The sequence below is a fragment of the Zonotrichia leucophrys genome, chromosome 9, assembly GCF_028769735.1.
Source record: "Zonotrichia leucophrys gambelii isolate GWCS_2022_RI chromosome 9, RI_Zleu_2.0, whole genome shotgun sequence".
NCBI lineage: Eukaryota > Metazoa > Chordata > Aves > Passeriformes > Passerellidae > Zonotrichia > Zonotrichia leucophrys.
This window is the reverse complement of record NC_088179.1, coordinates 4,167,631-4,185,332: the sequence shown is the minus strand read 5'-3', so window position 1 is coordinate 4,185,332 and position 17,702 is coordinate 4,167,631. Positions and strand designations below refer to the sequence as shown.

Genomic DNA, 17,702 nt, shown 5'->3' with positions numbered 1-17,702 from the left:
TATTATAGCATAATGTAATGTAACATAGTTTTAATAAAGCAATTGTTCAGCATTCTGAATCAATGGAGTCACATGCCAATCATTCCCTGGTTAATATTAATTGGTTAATATTAATTAACCAATCACTCAAAGCTGTGTCCTAACTGTCAGGAGTTTCCTTTAGTATGTAATTTAGTATAGTATCTCTTTAATATAGTATAGTACAATGTAATATAATATAGTTTTGATATGTTCAGCATTCTGAATCAATGGAGTCAGATGCCAATCATTCCCTGATTACTATAAAAGAGGATGGAATGACCAAGCACTGAGTTAAGAGCAGGTTACAAACCAAGACAAAGGAAACAGAAAAGTACCTCTCAAAGGTGTATTTGCTCTCAGCCCTGAAGAAGTACACGTGGGACTTGAACTGCAGCTTGAAGACATAATCCTTGTGGATGCCATCTGCCTCCACAGGGCAGCTGACCGTGTAGCCCAGCAGGGGCAGGCTGGCCAGGGGATAATCATCCTGCAAGAGCCAAGAGCCCAGCCCTGAGTGCCAGGCACCCTGTGTGCCACAGGGCTGTGCACTCGTGCTCAGAGACAACAGGAGAGCTCTTCTGCAAGGCCACCAACAGTTCATGATTAAACCTTCCCCCAGCTCCTCTCATTTTTTATGGTTATTTGTTTCTGCTGCTCTGCCCAACACTGCCTCCTGTGCTCCCTCCTCCTTCTCTGCACCCTTCCTATGGAGCTCAAAGCACAGATCTGACAAAAAAGGTGAAGTAACCCTCACAAAAGAAACGTGACCTCAAGGCAAGAAGCCAGAATAACCCAATTACTGGGTTATTGCAGCTATGATATTTTATGAAAAATTCTTTTTTTTAGGATTTTTTCACCTGAGAAGCTGGGAGGCCTCAGGAACAAAATGTAAACAATGATTATCTGCTGCTGTGGAATGCAACAGGTGCATCTGGGATTGGTCTCATGTGGTTGTTTCTAATTAATGGCCAATCACAGCCAGCTGGCTCGGACTGTCTGTCTGAGACACAAGCTTTTGTTATTTTTTTTTCTTTTCTATTCTTAGCCAGCTTTCTGATTAAATCTTTTCTTCTATTCTTTTAGTATAGTTTTAATATAATATATATTATAAAATAATAAATCAAGCTTTCTGAAACACAGAGTCAGATCCTCATCTCTTCTCTCATCCTCAGACTCCTGTGAACACGTCACAGGTTATCACAGTTTATTTGGTTAATAAGATGAAAGAATTGCACTGGACCATGGTTCATGATCAAGCAGTGCTGGATGCACCATGGGCAGAAAAACCCCTGGAGCCTGTCAGGCTGAGCTGAAGCCCAGCACAGAGAGAAGAGGGCAAAGAAGGCCCAAAGGCTGCTGTGTCCCTCACATCCCTCAGTCACTGCATGAGGAGACATTTCCCCCTCACACACAGAAGTTCAGAACCATCAGAACTGGAAATTCTGATTAAGTTCCACAAGAAGTGTGTTGTCATCTTATCTCAAAAGTTTCAAACCTCTTTGGTGTTTCTCATGGTCAGCTCCTCGGAGCACTGACTCTTTCTTCTTCGCAAAGCAGCCACTGACTCCAGTTCCCTTCTCAAGCAGCCACCCCACTCTTTTACAGCATCTTCTTCTCATTGCTTACAGCTGTGGCCTGTTAAAGCCAGGCCTGTTCCTAATCCTTGATAATTGGCCCAGCTGCAACTCCTCAGGGTTAAGATTACTTTCCACACTATCTTTATTTTCTTATATTCTATCCCCCTACAGAAGTGCCCACAGCCTTTCAGAGCCCAGCTTCATTATGAATTAATTACCTCCTCTTGCCCTGGACTGTCCCTCAAACAGCAGTGATTGAAAGCCCAGGACCCCAGGTGCCCCCAGGACCCTGCCCATCACCCCCTCACCTGGTGTGTCTTGTAGAAGAACAAGCAGAAGTTGGTGAAGACCACCCAGAGTTTCTGCCAGCCATTGCTGTTCTTGAATTTCCTCAGCAGATACCCAGAGAGTTGGTTCTGGCACAGAAGGAAAAGAGAATTCCCTGAAATCCCAGGCTGCCATCCTGCTGCAGCCCAGCCCTGCTCCTGTCCCTTCCCCCAGGCATGGTGACAGCCACCAGGGTCCCTCCCTTCCAGCCACCCTTTCTGACATGCAGAAAAGCCAGGTGGAACACACTGTGTGAGAAGGGAAACGAAGCAGGAGAGGACACAGAGGGCTGCAGAGCGGGGAGATGAACAGCACGTGGCAGCTACACAAAGCAAAGCTGGCGTGGAAGGGGCTGCAGGGAGGGGAACACTGCCTTGGAGTCAGCCAGCAGCACAGGGAAACCCCTGGCATGCAATGGCAACACAGGAATTTTGTACTTTGGGAAAAAGACAGGATTTGTGGCGGATTTACAGAGAGAACCGTTTTTTTGAGGCATAAACAGGAGGAAATCCTGTCTTAACAAGGCAGTGGCACACATCTGCCTCTGAGGAGGAGGATCCTCATGTGAGCAGTTAGGAAGCAGGACATTTTCCTGGGCATCCCAGGGCTCCTCCCCAGCAGCACAACAAGTGAGAGGCATCTTTACCTGGATCATGCACAAGTAATCAGACAGGGAAAGGCTCTGGTTCCGGTACCAACAAACATGGGTGATTGTGTTGGGCCGTTGGGCCTGGCCCAGCAAATAGCGAGGAGGAAGCTCTGGAGAAACAGCAAGAGAGCAGAAAACTGAGCAGAGAAAGGGGGAGAGAAAGAGAAAAACAGAATGTTAGGGTGAGAGGAGTGATGCAAGAAAGGTGGCTGTCAAAGGAAAATGGATTGTGAGAAAAATGACGGTGTTAGAACATGGAACAGGTCAGAGTGAGAGCGAGTGCAGGAATCACACACTCCATCCCAGAGCCTGCAGCAGGCTGGGCTTGTTAGCCATGCACAGAACTGCCAGCTGGTGCCTTTCCCCAGGTGTCAGCAGGGAAAGGCCTGGGCCCTCCAGCAGAAACCACAACTCAGCCAGCTCAAGTGCCAGTGTCTGTACCTTGAGCCCAGGTCACACCTACAGCACTTCCCTACCAAGCTGATCCTCAAGGTCTCTATCACAAAAACACAGGAGCTCCAGTGCCCAAACTTTCAACTCCACTTGAACTTAAGGGCAGAGCAGGTCAGGCAGGCCCAGACACAGCTGCAGCCCCCTGCCCCACTGCTTTTGTCAGGTTAGTGATCTCCTTTTCCTGTCCATGTTGTTTAGGGTCCTTCCCATTTCTGGAAGTCTTCCCAGCCTCCAGGCAGGTGTCCTGCCCTGCCAAACTGCTGCCTAAAGTAAAACCAGAGTTGCTGCAAGCAGTGTGAGGAGTGCTGAGCTGATCAGCCTCGAAATCTGCAGGATTCAGTGCCCAAATGTGCCACCAGTGCTGCCCTGCACTGTGGGGAACAGCCAGACTGCAGGAACCAGTGGCTCACAGAACCCCAACCCTCTCTTCTGGGTTGGAAGAGATCCTAGAGCTCATCTGGTTCCAACCCCTGCCGTGGGCAGGGACCCCTTCCTCTAGAGCAGGCTGCTCAGACTCCCATCCAGCCTGGCCTTGGACACCTCCATAATAAACATCAGCATAAAATGATGCTGCCATGAAAAGACACTTGGCTGCTCAGTCCTGCCAGCAAGGGAAGGGCAGAGAATTCCAACTGAATTCCCTCTTCTAAATTCTGGGTGCAGCACAGCAGCTAACCAGAGCTCTGTACAGCACAGTCAGTCTCTCAAGGAACATATGGAGAGGGGACCATTATAATCATAGAACAATTAAGGCTGGAAAAGACCTCCAAGATCATCAATTTGACCAAATCTCACGTAACAATTTAGCAAAGTGCCACATCCACACAATCTCAACATTTCTGGGGATAATGACCCTACCTCTGCCCTGGGCAGCCTGTTCCAATGCTTAACCACTCTTTTTGTGAAGAAATTCCTCCTGATTCCCAACCTGAACCTCCACTGTGCAGCTTGAGGCCATTCCCTCTTGTCCTGTCCTTGTTCCCTGGGAGCAGAACCCAGCCTCCACCTGGCTGCCCCCTCCTGTCAGGGAGTTGTGGAAAGCCAGAAGGTCCCTCCTGTAGATGCCATGGGACAGAGAGAAATGGCAAGCATTTCTCACAGCAGCTTGTGAGAAGTTTTAGGGAGCTGGAAAGATGTGATAACTTGTTGACTATAAACAATTTGCAAGTAGTGTTTTCCTACTTTATTTTTCTGTTCCTCTCAAGGACAGTGTGTGAGAAAGATGTTTCTGTTCATTAGCCAATAGAATAGAATCTATTGTACCACTCTGTCACAGACATCTTTTTATGAAAAATCCTTTCCTTAGGATTTTTCCTCCTGAGAAGCTGAGAGGCCTCAGGAACAAAATGTAAACAATGATTATCTGCTGCTGTGGAATGCAACAGGTAGAACTTTTATTAGCCCATGTTGGATGTTTGTAATTAATGGGTAATCACAGCCCAGCTGGCTCAGACAGAGAGCTGAGTCACAAACCTTTGTTATCATTCTTTGTTATTCTATTCTTAGCTACCCTTCTAGTGAAACCCTTTTCTTCTATTCTTTTAGTATAGTTCTAATGTAATATGTATCATAAAATAATAAATCAGCCTTCTGAAACAGGGAGTCAGATCCTCATCTCTTCCCTCATCCAAGAACCCCTGTGAACACCATCACACCACTCTATAAAAACCATGCGGTTCTTTTGAATAAAGCCTTCTTTGCCTTTTCTAAAAAAAAACAAACTAAAACAAACACCCAAAAACCAAACAAAAAACCCACAAAAACCACCCCCTGAGTGTTCTTTTCTCCAGGTTGAGCCCCTCCAGCTGCTCCTGGTGCTCCAGACCCTGCCCCAGCTCCATTGTCATTCCCTGACACGCTCCAGCCCCTTAAGGTCCTTCTTGTGGTGAGGGTCCCAAAACTGACCCCAGGGTTGGAGGTGCACCAGCAGTGCAGCAGCAGTGCCAGTGCCCAGCAGTGCAGCAGCAGTGCCAGTGCTCAGTGCCCCAGCAAAGCAGGGTGACACCCAAAGCAGAATTCAATCCCAGCACATCCTGGCTTTCCTGTAAACCTTCCCCGCTTCGTTCCCGCTGCCCAAGCCAAGCCCTGCTGCACGGAGAGCAGACACACAGACAGCCAGACAGGGGGACAGCATGCACAGGGGGGGTGCCCAGGCTCTCCCTGGCTGAGGGGGCACAGGGGCCAGGCTGGCCCGGGTACCTCGACGGCCGCGCTGTGGTCGGCCATGGAGACGCTGGTGCTGCGGTACCAGCACACGTGCACCGTGGTGTTGGCACGGGGCTGGCTCTGCCTGTCCAGGGAGCTACGGGAGGAGTGAATGTCATCTTCTGACTCCTGCTCTACTGACACCTCATCTGAGGATCCTGGGGAGGAGAACGGGGCACTGGTTTAAGTAAACTGTGCAATAGGAAAGGAAGAGAAGCTGGGATGTCTGAGAGAGGAGGTTTTCTCTTGTCATGTCCAGCTGAACTGGTTACACGGCTCCTGCACCACTCTGAGCACATCAGGCTGGCTTTCAGCTCAGTTCTGCCTGGGGCAGCTGGCTCACAGCATCAAAGGATGGTCTGGGTTGGAAGGGACCTTAGCTCATCATTCCAACCCCCTGCCATGGGCAGGGACACTTCCACTGGAATAAAATCAGAGTGGTTTGAGTCAGTGCTGTGACAGTTCTGTTCCTTGAGTCTAGGAACAGAACAAAGGTCTCCAAGAAAAAATACTCCATGTTTCAGCACAGCCATAACACCCCCAGACAGGCACAGGAATACTGGGCTGTAAAAGCTGACCTCCAGAGACTCTACATTTTGGACAAAAAAACTCACCACATAGTTAAAGTGAGAAAAAGCTATGGAAGAGTTTTTAGGATTTTATAAAATCCCTTTATAAGGGACCTTATAAAATTAACAACTCTGCAATGGGAGCATCTCTGCTGCATTTAAAGCTGCCTTGAACATCAGTCTGGGAAGACAAGCATATCTCTTTTGATTAAAACCAAAGCCCAATTAATTCTCCATCATCATATGAACTATAAAAATACATCATTTATGCCATCAAACTCACAAAAGGAAAAGCAGAAAGGACAGCACAAGTGCTGCTTTCAGGGGGGCAGGGAACAGCACTTACTGTTGGAGCGGTTGCAGACAGAATTTTCCAGAAGCATCTCGGATTTCTCTGTGGATTTCTTGGCCATCTCAATGGCCACATTCAGGTCTTCCATCCACTTGCCCATCTCCAGGCGGGTGCTGCAAGGGAAGCAGAGGCAGTGGGCATCCCAAGGGAAGCACAGGCAGTGGGCATCCCAAGGGAAGCACAGGCAGTGGGCATCCCAAGGGAAGCAGAGGCAGTGGGCACCTCAAAGGAGGCAGAGACAGTGGGCATCTGCCAGCCCAGAGCTGTGCCCTGCTGCTGAAGGCACAGGTCACTGCCCAAAGCAAGGGGCAGTATCCTTCCATTAGAGAAATAAAACCAAAATTAGAATTCCTCCAAAGCTGGAGCTTTCCAGAGAGGAAACTGATCTCATACAGCCTCTACCTCTACAGTCAAGCCTTGAAACAAGACTAAATTAATAATTAAACACTTGGACTTTACAGCAAATAAAATGAACAGACAGCAGGCAGGGTCAGGAGAGAATTCTGGAGATGGGGGATAGGAGCCATGATTTTTTTGAAGGATAAATGGCAGCCTGAAGCACAGCCCATCTTTCTAAGAGCACCTGACATCTCAAGCCAGTAAAACCCAGAGCACAGAAAGAGGAAACTTCCTTCCCCCATTCCAGGATCCTACAAGGTGAGACCTTCACAGCCCTTCAAGGTGTTTCTGTATCCATAGGGATGCAACAGTGGAAGTTTAGGCTTTAGACACAGCCTCAATATTTCTTTGTTTTGGTAACCACCTCTTTTTTCTGAAAGTTTTTAACTTAGACTGAAAATTCCACATGTGGTCTAAGCCTAGCAGTAATTTTTATTTTTGACAGGTAACCTTTGAGCTATTTTAAAGTCATGACAAGGTAAAAATTCTATTTATTTTTCTAAATTTAGGAATCTTTCAAGCACCTTATGACTCACAGCTGCTGAGAAATGGTTGATCTTAAAAAAAGATGCATTCTCAGGTGTTAGGTTGGAATTTAAAAAAATAAATCTGCATACCAAAGGAATTGGCTCCTGTGCCATTACACACCTGATTTATAAATATACTGTAGTGGTTATTTTTCAAGAACAGGTCAGCAAGCAGTAAAACCCCTGTGATTTAAGGCTGAGATTTAGTGCTCCCACCCTGCATTGTTGGCATTCCTGATTCCAGCTGGGTTTTCACAGCAGACAAAAAGACAAAAACTCCTAAAGCTGATCCTAATTACAAAAAGGCACCAAATTCACTGCACAGGGATAACTGAGGCTGAAAAAGGATTATTTTTATTTCTAAGCCAGCCTTTCATTTTCCCCCAGCTTCCTCCATGAGATTCTGCAGAAACTCTCTCCTCCTCACAGCAATTCATATATTCTGAATTTTCATTCTAAAATATCTGTATGTTTAGATTTTTGTCTCCTGAAGTGGTTTGAAGGATGACAATGGCAATTCCCAAATAAACAAACACAATGGCAAACTTGTTGCTGCCGTTTGTGCTGTGGGTCAGACAGAAACACAGAATCACAGGATGGTTTGGGTGGGAAGGGAACTCAAAGCCCATCCAGTGCCACCCCATGAGGGCAGGGACACCTCCCACTATCCCAGGCTGCTCCAAGCCCTGTCCAGCCTGGCATTGGGCACTGCCAGGGATGCAGGGGCAGCCACAGCTGCTCTGGGAAGCTGTGCCAGGGCCTCAGCACCCTCACAGGGAGGAATTCCTTCCCAATATCCCATCTAACCCAGCCCTGTGGCAGTAGGAAACCATTTCCCCTTGTCCTGTCCCTACAGGCCCTTATCCAAAGTCTTTTTGCATTTTCCTTGTTGGCTCCTTCAGGCCTGCAAGGCCACAATTTGGTCACCCCAGAGCTTCTCTCCTCGAGGTGAACACTCCCAGCTGTGCCAGCCTTTCCTCCCAGCAGAGCTGCTCCATCCCTCTGCTCACCCTGGTATGTTTAGATTTTTGTCTCCTAAAGTGGTTTGAAGGATGTCAATGGCAATTCCCAAATAAACAAACACAATGGCAAACTTGTTGCTGCTGTTTGTGTTTTGGGTAATTTTTATTTTTGACAGGTAACCTTTGAGCTATTTTAAAGTCATGACAAGGTAAAAATTCTATTTATTTTTCTAAATTTAGGAATCTTTCAAGCACCTTTTTTTGGACACCAGAGCTCCTCTGGGCTCTCTCCAGCAGCTCCAGCCCCTTCCTGTGCTGGGCCCCAGGGCTGGGGCAGCTCTGCAGGTGGGGTCTCACCTGAGCAGGGCAGAGGGCACAATCCCAACCCCTTTGCTGGTACCCACCCTGGGATCAGCCCAGGATAAACTAACTGCTCCTTCCCAAAATTCAACACTGAAAAAGGAGCTGGGAAGAGTCCTGGGCTTATTTTGAAGTCCAGAGGAAAAGCAGGATTACCTGGCTGCCACCACTATGGTTTTCTGTGCAGAATAGATTGTGAAGCAGTGTGGGACAGACCATTCATTCTCACTCTCCTCCACCTGCAGGAAAAGAAAGGATTTTTCTCATCAGTGCTCAGGCCCAAATAAACACTAAAACTGTCCTGTGCTGGCTGGGATTGGAGTCAAACAGGATCCCAACCCTGCTGCAGGGAGTGCAGAACAGCAACTGTCTGATGAATACCAGCTACTTTCAAGTCTATTTTGGCTCTCTATGAAAAATCTATGGTGTGTTTCTACTGCAGGGGCACAGCAGCACTTCCAGCAGGGCAGGGAAAGGAAGGGTTGGAGCAGGTTTGGCTCATTACTCACCGGGGGGTCAAGCACTATCAGCTGCAAACCAAAGACAGAAAGAACAATCCTGTTAGAAAAGGTGTGGGGAGGCAGGAGCATTGATTACATGCCCAGCTGTGTGCAGGGGGACAAAACACCAGGGTAAATAAATCCCTATTTCCAGATCAGCCTCTCACAGCAGTGTGAAAATGAATGGGCAACAGGGTGTGCTCCAGCTGTTTGCTAATGTGGAAGGAACAGACTCATCACCTGCAGATAAACAAAGCTCTGTTGGACACACATCAAGGTCCAAGTGCTGCTGAGAGCTGCCTTGGAGCAGTTTGTGGCTTTGGTCCTCGTGCCCTGAAGGAATTCCTCAGCCTGCCTTAGGCAAAGCCACTTCCTTAACCCTGGGGTGCAACATGGAACCACTTACCAACATGCCATGCAGAGAGAGGTGTCCGTGGATTTTGAACTGATTTGTCCCTGTGACCCCTTTGCTTGTGTACAGTAACATATCTGAGAACTGCAAAGGCAGGAAGAGAACAGTCAGTGCTCTGAGAGCAGCAGGCAGGGCCAAGGATTTTTTGACATCTCCTTGAAAATCTGTTGTTTAAAGGCCACTGTAGATGCATGAAAAATGCCATTTCTCAGTCAGTTTGGCCAACTACCCTTCCAACCTCTGTTTTGTTTACTTATAAAAGAGGAAATAAATTTTTTAATTCTGTTAAAACTCTGTGCCATTAAGGAACCAAGTTGACCAGAGAGTAGTACCACAACCACACCTCTAAAAACATTGCTTGGAATGAGTTTTCAGTCTCAGGTGCCGATTTTAAGCAAAAGCACATGAAAACACATTTCCCCAACAACTTTATCTTGAAGAATTTGGGTTTATAAAACTCAGGAGCAGCACTCACCAGAAAGAACATCCTCTGCTGTAAACCCTTCTTAGTGAGCTTGTACAAGCAACCTTCCCGGATGAACTCCTGCAGTGGAAAAGAAAAAATTGAACAATGTTTGATCTTTCCTGACTTGAAGGAATTTTATTTTCATCCCAGAGTACACAGATGTTGATTAGTGCCCAGTCATGACCACTAACAGATTTCTTGGAGGCCCGATGACACTTTCCTTCCTTTTTTGTGACATGAATCAGCTCCTTGCTGCAGCCAGCATTTAAATCAGTGAAGGAAGAGAAGGGAAAGGAGCAGAATTCCTGTTGGACACCAGCAGTTCACCTATCACACTTACATCCCACTGCAGTGACTGCCAGAGCATCCCCAAAGCCCATGCGATGCTCCTGTATCTATGCCCAGTACATCTATCAAAAACAAAAAACAGAAATCCAGGCAGGAACTGCACAAACTCCTATAACACAGAGGCACCCACACCAGTGGGGTTTATTGCAAAGGGCCTGGGTGCAGGGCCCTGCTGGGATTTGGGGTTTATTGCCAAGGGCCTGGGTGCAGGGCCCTGCTGGGATTTGGGGTTCAGCCCATGCTGTGCTCTCACCATCCCTGTGCTCTCTGGGTTTGCACCAGGCAGACTCAAGCAGAGCTGGGAGGGCATTTCCAGCAGGACACAGCAGTTCCCAGTCACACACAGAGCACCACACCCCAGCACAGCCAGTATTGTTGGGAATTTAGCTGCTAGAGAATGGAAAAGTACAAAACCGTGGCTAATTCCAAGTCCTGCACCTGTAAGATAGCATGTCCTTGGGCCTAGCTGTAGTATAATAACAAACAGTGAAAGAGACATGAGAAAAGAGAGATGTAACCCCTAAGGAATGAGGAAGAGTTCATGGTATAGTTTAACCAATAGATTGCTTGGCTTACAGAATATTCATAAGCTTATTATTTGCTGTATAAGTGTTTGATACTTTCTTCAATAAACTGGACCAGAAGGACCTGAGGGACCGGGACCGGACCGGACCTGAGGGCCATGATGAACCAACTGGTGTCCTGGTCCCCTTCTTTTGACACAGTATCTGTACTGGGAACACAAAACTGCAGCCAGAGTTTAGGCAGAATCTTTCTGATCAGAATATCACCAAGGGGATGATCCACCATCCATGGCATTCACTAAGGGACAGTTACTGAAGTTACACAGACCAGAGGGGCAGTGATGGCAAATCCTCATTCCAAAGGCACTTCCTTGGAGATAAAACCAGCAAAGGCTCCAAAAACTCAGCAGAGGCACTTACCCTGCCAGGTGCTGTGAGATTGTCCACCCCAATCAGGTCATGCTGCAGCTCTGTAAGCTTCTGGAAGTTTTCCAGGCGGATGAGGCTGTGCTGCAGCTGGGAGGTCATTTCTGTGACTTCCTTCAGGGCATCTGTGTGGAGAACAGCACCAATGGGACCAGAGCAGAGCAACCCAGGCCACCCATTTCACCCCTGGAAAACTGAATCTGAAACTTAGATCTGAAATTTATAGCCAATTCTAGAACAGAATGGTTCATATGGAAGGGACCTACAACGTCCAATTGCCAATTTAAGTGTATTTTGAGAAGGGTAAAAAGAGCAAGTGATTCCACAGCATTTCCTATGCTTGTGGAGATTATTGTGTATCTGAGATTTTGCTTAAACAAAAATATTTACCATTTAGCTGAAAGTAAATGAAAAAATCAAACTATTTCTGCCATGAATGGACTTTACTACACACACTTCTGATGCTGCAAAACAAGCATTTTTGGTCACATTTTTACATTTAAATGACAAAAATGTTGTAAAAAATCTTCTCTTTTTTTTTTTTTTTCTGCTAGGAGACAAGAAAAGAACTGATTTTCCAGCTTTGGGATGCATCATGAGAAACCCACTTCCTGGAATGCCAGGAAAAAAAAGCACTAACATTGAATTTGTGAACATAACTGAAAACAAGTGAAGCAAAGTGTTCAAGGCCAGGCTGGACAGGGCTCTGAGCATCCTGATCTGGCAAAATTATCCCTGTCCATAGTGGAAGGGGAATGAGCTGAGTTTTAAGCTCCCTTTTAACCCAAACCATTCTGAGATTCTATGAGTGTATAATTCTTGTGTTCCCAGGGCACAGGCAGAGTTTAGGGTGTCCATGGGGAGGGTGCTGCCAGCAGGACAGGGCTGGGCTGTAGGAGCCAGGGGGGTGGGACAGCTGGGACAGACAGAGATGAGAGATCTCTGCAGGCAGGTCAGGAACGTGGGGTTTATTGCACAGGGCCTGGGGGCAGGGCCCTGCTGGGATTTGGGGTTTATTGCAAAGGGCCTGGGTGCAGGGCCCTGCTGGGATTTGGGGTTTATTGCACAGGGCCTGGGTGCAGGGCCCTGCTGGGATTTGGGGTTTATTGCACAGGGCCTGGGGGCAGGGCCCTGCTGGGATTTGGGGTTTATTGCAAAGGGCCTGGGTGCAGGGCCCTGCTGGGATTTGGGGTTTATTGCACAGGGCCTGGGTGCAGGGCCCTGCTGGGATTTGGGGTTTACTGCAAAGGGCCTGGGTGCAGGGCCCTGCTGGGAGCTGCAGGAACAGCTCAGAGCAGGACTGAGAGAAGAGAGGGGTAGAGAGGATGAGAGGGTGAGAGGATAAGAGCACAAGGGAGTAAAAAAGCAAAGAGAGTAAAAAACGTAAGAGAGCATGAGGTTCCCATTACAATACAATAAATCATCTGTGTTGAATATCCTGATTCTCACTAACCAATCTAGTACAGGATACAAATCCTTTAGCATTTCCATATAGCCTGAAGAATCACTACATTACCATACTGTGTTACATTTTAAACCCTAAAAACTCCTCTTTGGGCCCCTTCTGCCAAGCTGTAGGGTCTGCTCTGGCCCTTGGGCCTGTCTGCAAGCAGAGGGTGTTGCTCCATCAAAAGGGGATCACCTTCAGTCAGCCACACCATGGTTTTCCTGTTGTTCAGTAACTGAAGTATCTCAGAGCTTGCCTTCATTTCAATCTCATTTATAGTTTCTATATTCTCAAAATCTTTTGCCAGACAATCACATTTCTAAGGCTTTCCTGTTGCCCCTTCCCCACACTGGGCGCTCACTCACTGCGGCAGTCGGCGAAGTCCCGGTGCTCTGCTGTGTAGTGCTTGCACAGCCTCCCCAGGATCAGCTTGTAGTGCATCAGTCTCTGGATGGGTTTGAGCAGAAAGGTGTTGAGGGGCAGGTAGCAAACCTTCTGCAGCTCAAACTCCTTATAAACCATCTCCAGCTTCTTGAGGCGTTTGGTTGCTTTCTCCAGTTCCGTCAGGACCTCGTCGTGTTTCTGCAGGTAACCCGTGAACTCCTGTGGAAACGGACACAAAGTGACTTGGATCATAGGAAAACAATCTTTCATCATTAAAGGAAGTGGCAGGCAGCTCCTAGTCAAGGTCAAAATAGATGTTTGTATGGCATTGTGCCTGCTGAGGATACCAAATGCTGGTGGTACAAATAGCAGTCCCACACTCCTGCACTCCCATTCAAGCTACTGGCTTTAATTAAATAATTACTCCACTACTGCAGCACTAATGTAACTGTCCCACATAGGCACTCTGCACCAAATAAAGCTGATTTCATTTCAGAAGAAATTATTCTGCCTTTAAAAAATATGTATATTTTTAAATTAAATAACTTTGTGAATCAAGGTCTCAATAGGGGAGCTAAATAAATAACTTGTCTTTGTTTTCTGCCAAATAACCAACAAACACCACTTATCAATGTAAATGTAGGTGCCTAAATAAGCAACAGTGATATAAAACCTTCCTGCAATTATTTTACCATGTTTAAAATTGTTTCTCAAAAATAAATAAAGTTACTTCGAGATTGACTGAAAAAGAAAAGAAATTCTTCCCTGTGAGATGATGTCAGATACCAGAATCTGGTAGTTCATGGATTAAACATTGTTAGGAACCTTTTTCCTGTTGTAGAAAGAAGCTACAGCCACAGAAGCCCAGCCCTCCCTGAAGATGCCTGACTGGAACTTTGGACTGAGAGTTAAGATGCCTTGATAAGATAAAGGGAATGCTATTATTCAATAATCATAGGTCAGGGAGAATAAACAAGGCAGAGGGAAAAGAATGCATGCCCAAGAAAGCCAAACCCAGCAGGAAATCATTCCTGGCTGTGTTTGGGAGGGGGAGGCCATAGCCCAAAAGGTCAGGTTTGCACAGAACCCCCAAACAGGAGGAGAGTTTTGGGTGAGTGGTGAAACCTCTGGTCAGAGGCAGTGAACACCCACCCTCCCCTACACCAAGTGGATCAGTTGTAAAACCCCCCAAGCCCAGGATGGCCACATCCATGGGACATGCATGTGGGAGGCAGCTGAGGAGGGGTCTTGATCCATCCAAGACCCCCAAAGTGTTCCCCAGACTGATTCCTGTGGCCTTGCACCACAGGACTGCACAGGATGCAGTCATTCACTCTGCTGCAACAGACTGTGTAAGGGTTGCCCCCTCCGGGGGAGGTACCTGGGCATTCCACCTGGCCTGGGCACATATTAATCCCTATTAATGATTCTATGTTTTGTGGGGGACCCTCACCACCAAGAAGACCAGCTGGACAGGATCATCAGGATGCTGGAGGGATGCACAGAGTGGTGATATTTTCTTTAATCTGTCTCTGTCCCTCTCCTTCTGTTCCCCCACCTCTCTTCTATTTCTTTCTCTTCCTTCTCTCTCTCTCTGATATTTACTATTAAACAAAGCCCATACTATGGACTTTGGCATATGGTCTCATTTGCATTTCTAATTTTTTTTTTTGCATTTCTAATAATTTCAAGAACCAGACTGTAGCAGGTGGTGAGGCCCTGGCACAGGTGCCCAGAGCAGCTGTGGCTGCCCCTGGATCCCTGGAAGTGTCCAAGGCCAGGCTGGCCAGGGCTTGGAGCAACCTGGGACAGTGGAAGGTGTCCCTGCCATGGCAGGGGTGGCACTGGATGGGCTTTAAGGCCACTTCCAACCCAAACCCTCCTGGGATTCTGTGATGAATGGAAATATTAACCCTGAGCTCTGATTCTTGACAAAACAAAACCAAACAGAACACCTCAATAATCCCAAAATTCCAGGTCTTGCAGCCTGTGTTACCTTGAGAGCGTGCATGTTCCTGAGCATGACATCCCCAATGCGCTGGAAATCTCCCTTCACATGAGCATTGCTCCTGCCCTCCCTGGAACACACATGAGGAGAAAAGGAGAAGGAAACATACATTGGGGATCAAGAAATTCCTGTTTTCTCCCTCCATCTCCTCTTGTAATTCACAAAAATCTATAGGCATTTGACATTCTGATTTCACTGCTCAGATTGAGAACTTGGTACGTTAAATATGGATGCTGCACAAAACAGCAAACACAAAGGCATGCTTAAAAAACTGAGAAAGGACTAGAAAGGAGCTTGTGTGAAAGTCTATTTGAAAGTTTTACACTCCAGACCTCCACATAAACGCCATAACATGACCCCACCTGATTTTGTGAATTTATTTTTGTTCATACTTCGTTTACGTAGATCACCTCCTTTTGAAAGGAAGTTATACTGTAATATATAACATGGCAGGTCAGGAGAAAAAAATACAAAGTTTAAAAACATCATGTGTGAAATAAACTGCATTGCAAGAACTAAACTCCCATCTTAATCACAAAAATGTTTCCTAGATTTTCACCTGGAGATTTCATTAAAGGTGGGGAAAAAACACATGCATCATCTTTTTGATCTTGTGCTCCTTCTTTTTTCTAAGGCTTGAGAGACACTATCAGATTATATCAACAATTGATGATCTTAAAGGTGTTTTCCAAGCTAAATGATTCTGTGATTACAAAACCCTCAGTCTGGTGCACAAGTCATACAAACTACAGGATATTATATACAAAGCAAAGATTAGAAAATGGCCTTTGTGCAACATGGTTTGTACTTTTTTCATGGCTTTAATTTCATAAAAGATTTCTCCTTGCTTCTGTTGATGCAGAAATACCAATTGTGAGGATGTAAATAAAGGTGCCCCATGTCACTTACCAGAGGGAGAGCCTCTGCTCAATCTCCTTCAAGAAGCCTCTGTGGAACTCATAGATGGGGTCAATGTTGGAGAAGAGCAGGGTCATCAGGCCCTCGGGCATGGCATTCTCCTTGATCACAGCACTGCGGAACCACTGCCAGAAAGCCACAAAGTCTCATCAGGGTCTCTGCTTCAGAAACTCATTGTTAGCATGAAAATTCCTGCTCCTGCAGTGATGGGGGAGGAGAGAGTATGCACAGGGAAAAAGCAGGGAGGAAGAAGGAGTATTTAGGGAAGACGTCATTTGTGAAGAATGGAAAGATGGGATTTTTTTTTCCTTGCCAAATATGAGGAAGATGAGGCCCATGGCTGGCTGTGGGCACCAGCTGGTTTCTGAATGCAATGATGGGATGGTTGGGGACAGCTGAGTGACAGTCAGTTACCCAGTGGCTGCCCCAGCTGCTGCCACTTCCACGCAGATAAATCTGCTCTCAATGGCCTGGAGCCTGTGCCAGTCACTCAGCTGAAGACATCTCGTTGAGGTCACATTCCACACCTTAGTGCTTCTGGCAGGGATGGGGATATTACAAAAATCCTCTGAGATTTTCCCCCCTTCTTTTTAGGAGAAGTGCTGGGAAGCCTGTAGGAGGAATTGGAGTGAGATGGTGCTCAATGAGCTTGCAGAGAACACCTCCACTGAGGCCATGAAGCATTGAGGGAATCAAGCTTTTCTTTAATGAAATTAAAACAACAGCTTATAGGAAGGCAACAGTCACAATGCTCAAACACTGAGCTCATGAACAAAAAAAGCTCTTTTAGAAGCACATGAACTAGAAATTCATGCTGCCCTCCAAACTGGGACTCACTTGTCTATTCTGAGTGAAAGGAGGAGGAAGAAACAGAAGCAGCAAAACAAGAAGAAACTCTTCAAACCCCCATGGGTTTGATGCCCTTTGCAACTGCCATCTGCTCACAGATCCACAGGCACAAGGCTAAAAGCTTTCCAAGGCTAAAAGCTTCCCAAGGCAAACCACAGAGAAGACAGCCAGGGTATAAGCAGAGCTGGCAGGTATCACTGAAATGGAATGTTGTGGAGTTGCAACACAAAATCAGAGTTAGCCTGAAAACACAGATTACTAAAAATCATGTAATATTAACAAGGTAAGGGACTCTTGCAAAATGTTTTTAGGCTTTCCTTGTTCACAGTTTTCAGAGCAAAAGTTTGCCTAGGTCATCAGGATGGCACAGGATGCAGCTGCTGAAGTCCAGGGAAGGTACCTGCTCCCCCACAGAAGGGGATATGCAAGAAGGAAGGGGACAGCTGCTTGGCTCACGGATTATGCTACATCACAAGAAGAAATTCCAAGTTTTTCCAACCTAACAACCACAAATCTGTCAAAAAAAGGGAAAAGAAATAAAGTCAAAGGCACTTACCACTGTAATGACCTCCAGGTCCTTTAAATAGGTGCGTTCTGTGGCCAGGATCTCCTTTGCTATGAAGTATGCCTTGTCTGTGGGGCAGCGCTGGAAGGACACACAGACACCAGTGAGAACTGAAACACAAACCTCCATTTCCCCCTGGGCATCAGCTCAAACCTCACATCCACTTCCCCTTGCTGTGTGCAAATGGAGCAGCTCATTACTGACATCTCTTTGTTCAGTAGCACATTCCCAAATACTGACTTTACTATAAAATATTCTTTATATTGTTAGAGTATTTAAAAAAAAAAAAAAGCCAATTACATGTCAATTATCTTAGAATCACAGATGGTTTAGGTTAGATGGGACCTTCAAGCTTTTATCATTCCAGTCCCCTGCCATGGGCAGGGACACCTTCCACTACACCACAGTGCTCCAAGCCCTGTCCAACCTGGCCTTGGACACCTCCATTACAGGA

At 46.6% G+C, this 17,702-nt stretch overlaps 1 protein-coding gene across 4 annotated transcripts in view; it reads right to left on the bottom strand.

The window, feature by feature from the left end:
• Window positions 1–17,702, bottom strand: part of FARP2 (FERM, ARH/RhoGEF and pleckstrin domain protein 2) — an 82,792-nt gene that overhangs the window by 2,314 nt on the left and 62,776 nt on the right. For 2 of the 4 annotated variants that reach the window (XM_064721096.1, XM_064721095.1), the window contains exons 15-26: window positions 17,240–17,329; window positions 15,826–15,959; window positions 14,905–14,986; window positions 12,890–13,127; window positions 11,072–11,202; window positions 9,789–9,857; window positions 9,308–9,397; window positions 8,558–8,640; window positions 6,148–6,266; window positions 5,227–5,390; window positions 1,907–2,014; window positions 357–508 (exon numbers count right to left, since the gene is read on the bottom strand). In XM_064721096.1, the coding sequence (XP_064577166.1) occupies window positions 357–508; window positions 1,907–2,014; window positions 5,227–5,390; window positions 6,148–6,266; window positions 8,558–8,640; window positions 9,308–9,397; window positions 9,789–9,857; window positions 11,072–11,202; window positions 12,890–13,127; window positions 14,905–14,986; window positions 15,826–15,959; window positions 17,240–17,329 (1,460 nt within the window). Of the gene's footprint in view, window positions 1–356; window positions 509–1,903; window positions 2,015–2,571; window positions 2,712–5,226; window positions 5,391–6,147; window positions 6,267–8,557; window positions 8,641–9,307; window positions 9,398–9,788; window positions 9,858–11,071; window positions 11,203–12,889; window positions 13,128–14,904; window positions 14,987–15,825; window positions 15,960–17,239; window positions 17,330–17,702 lie in introns of those variants that run through there. The other 2 variants (XM_064721097.1, XM_064721098.1) reach the window with 2 other exon arrangements.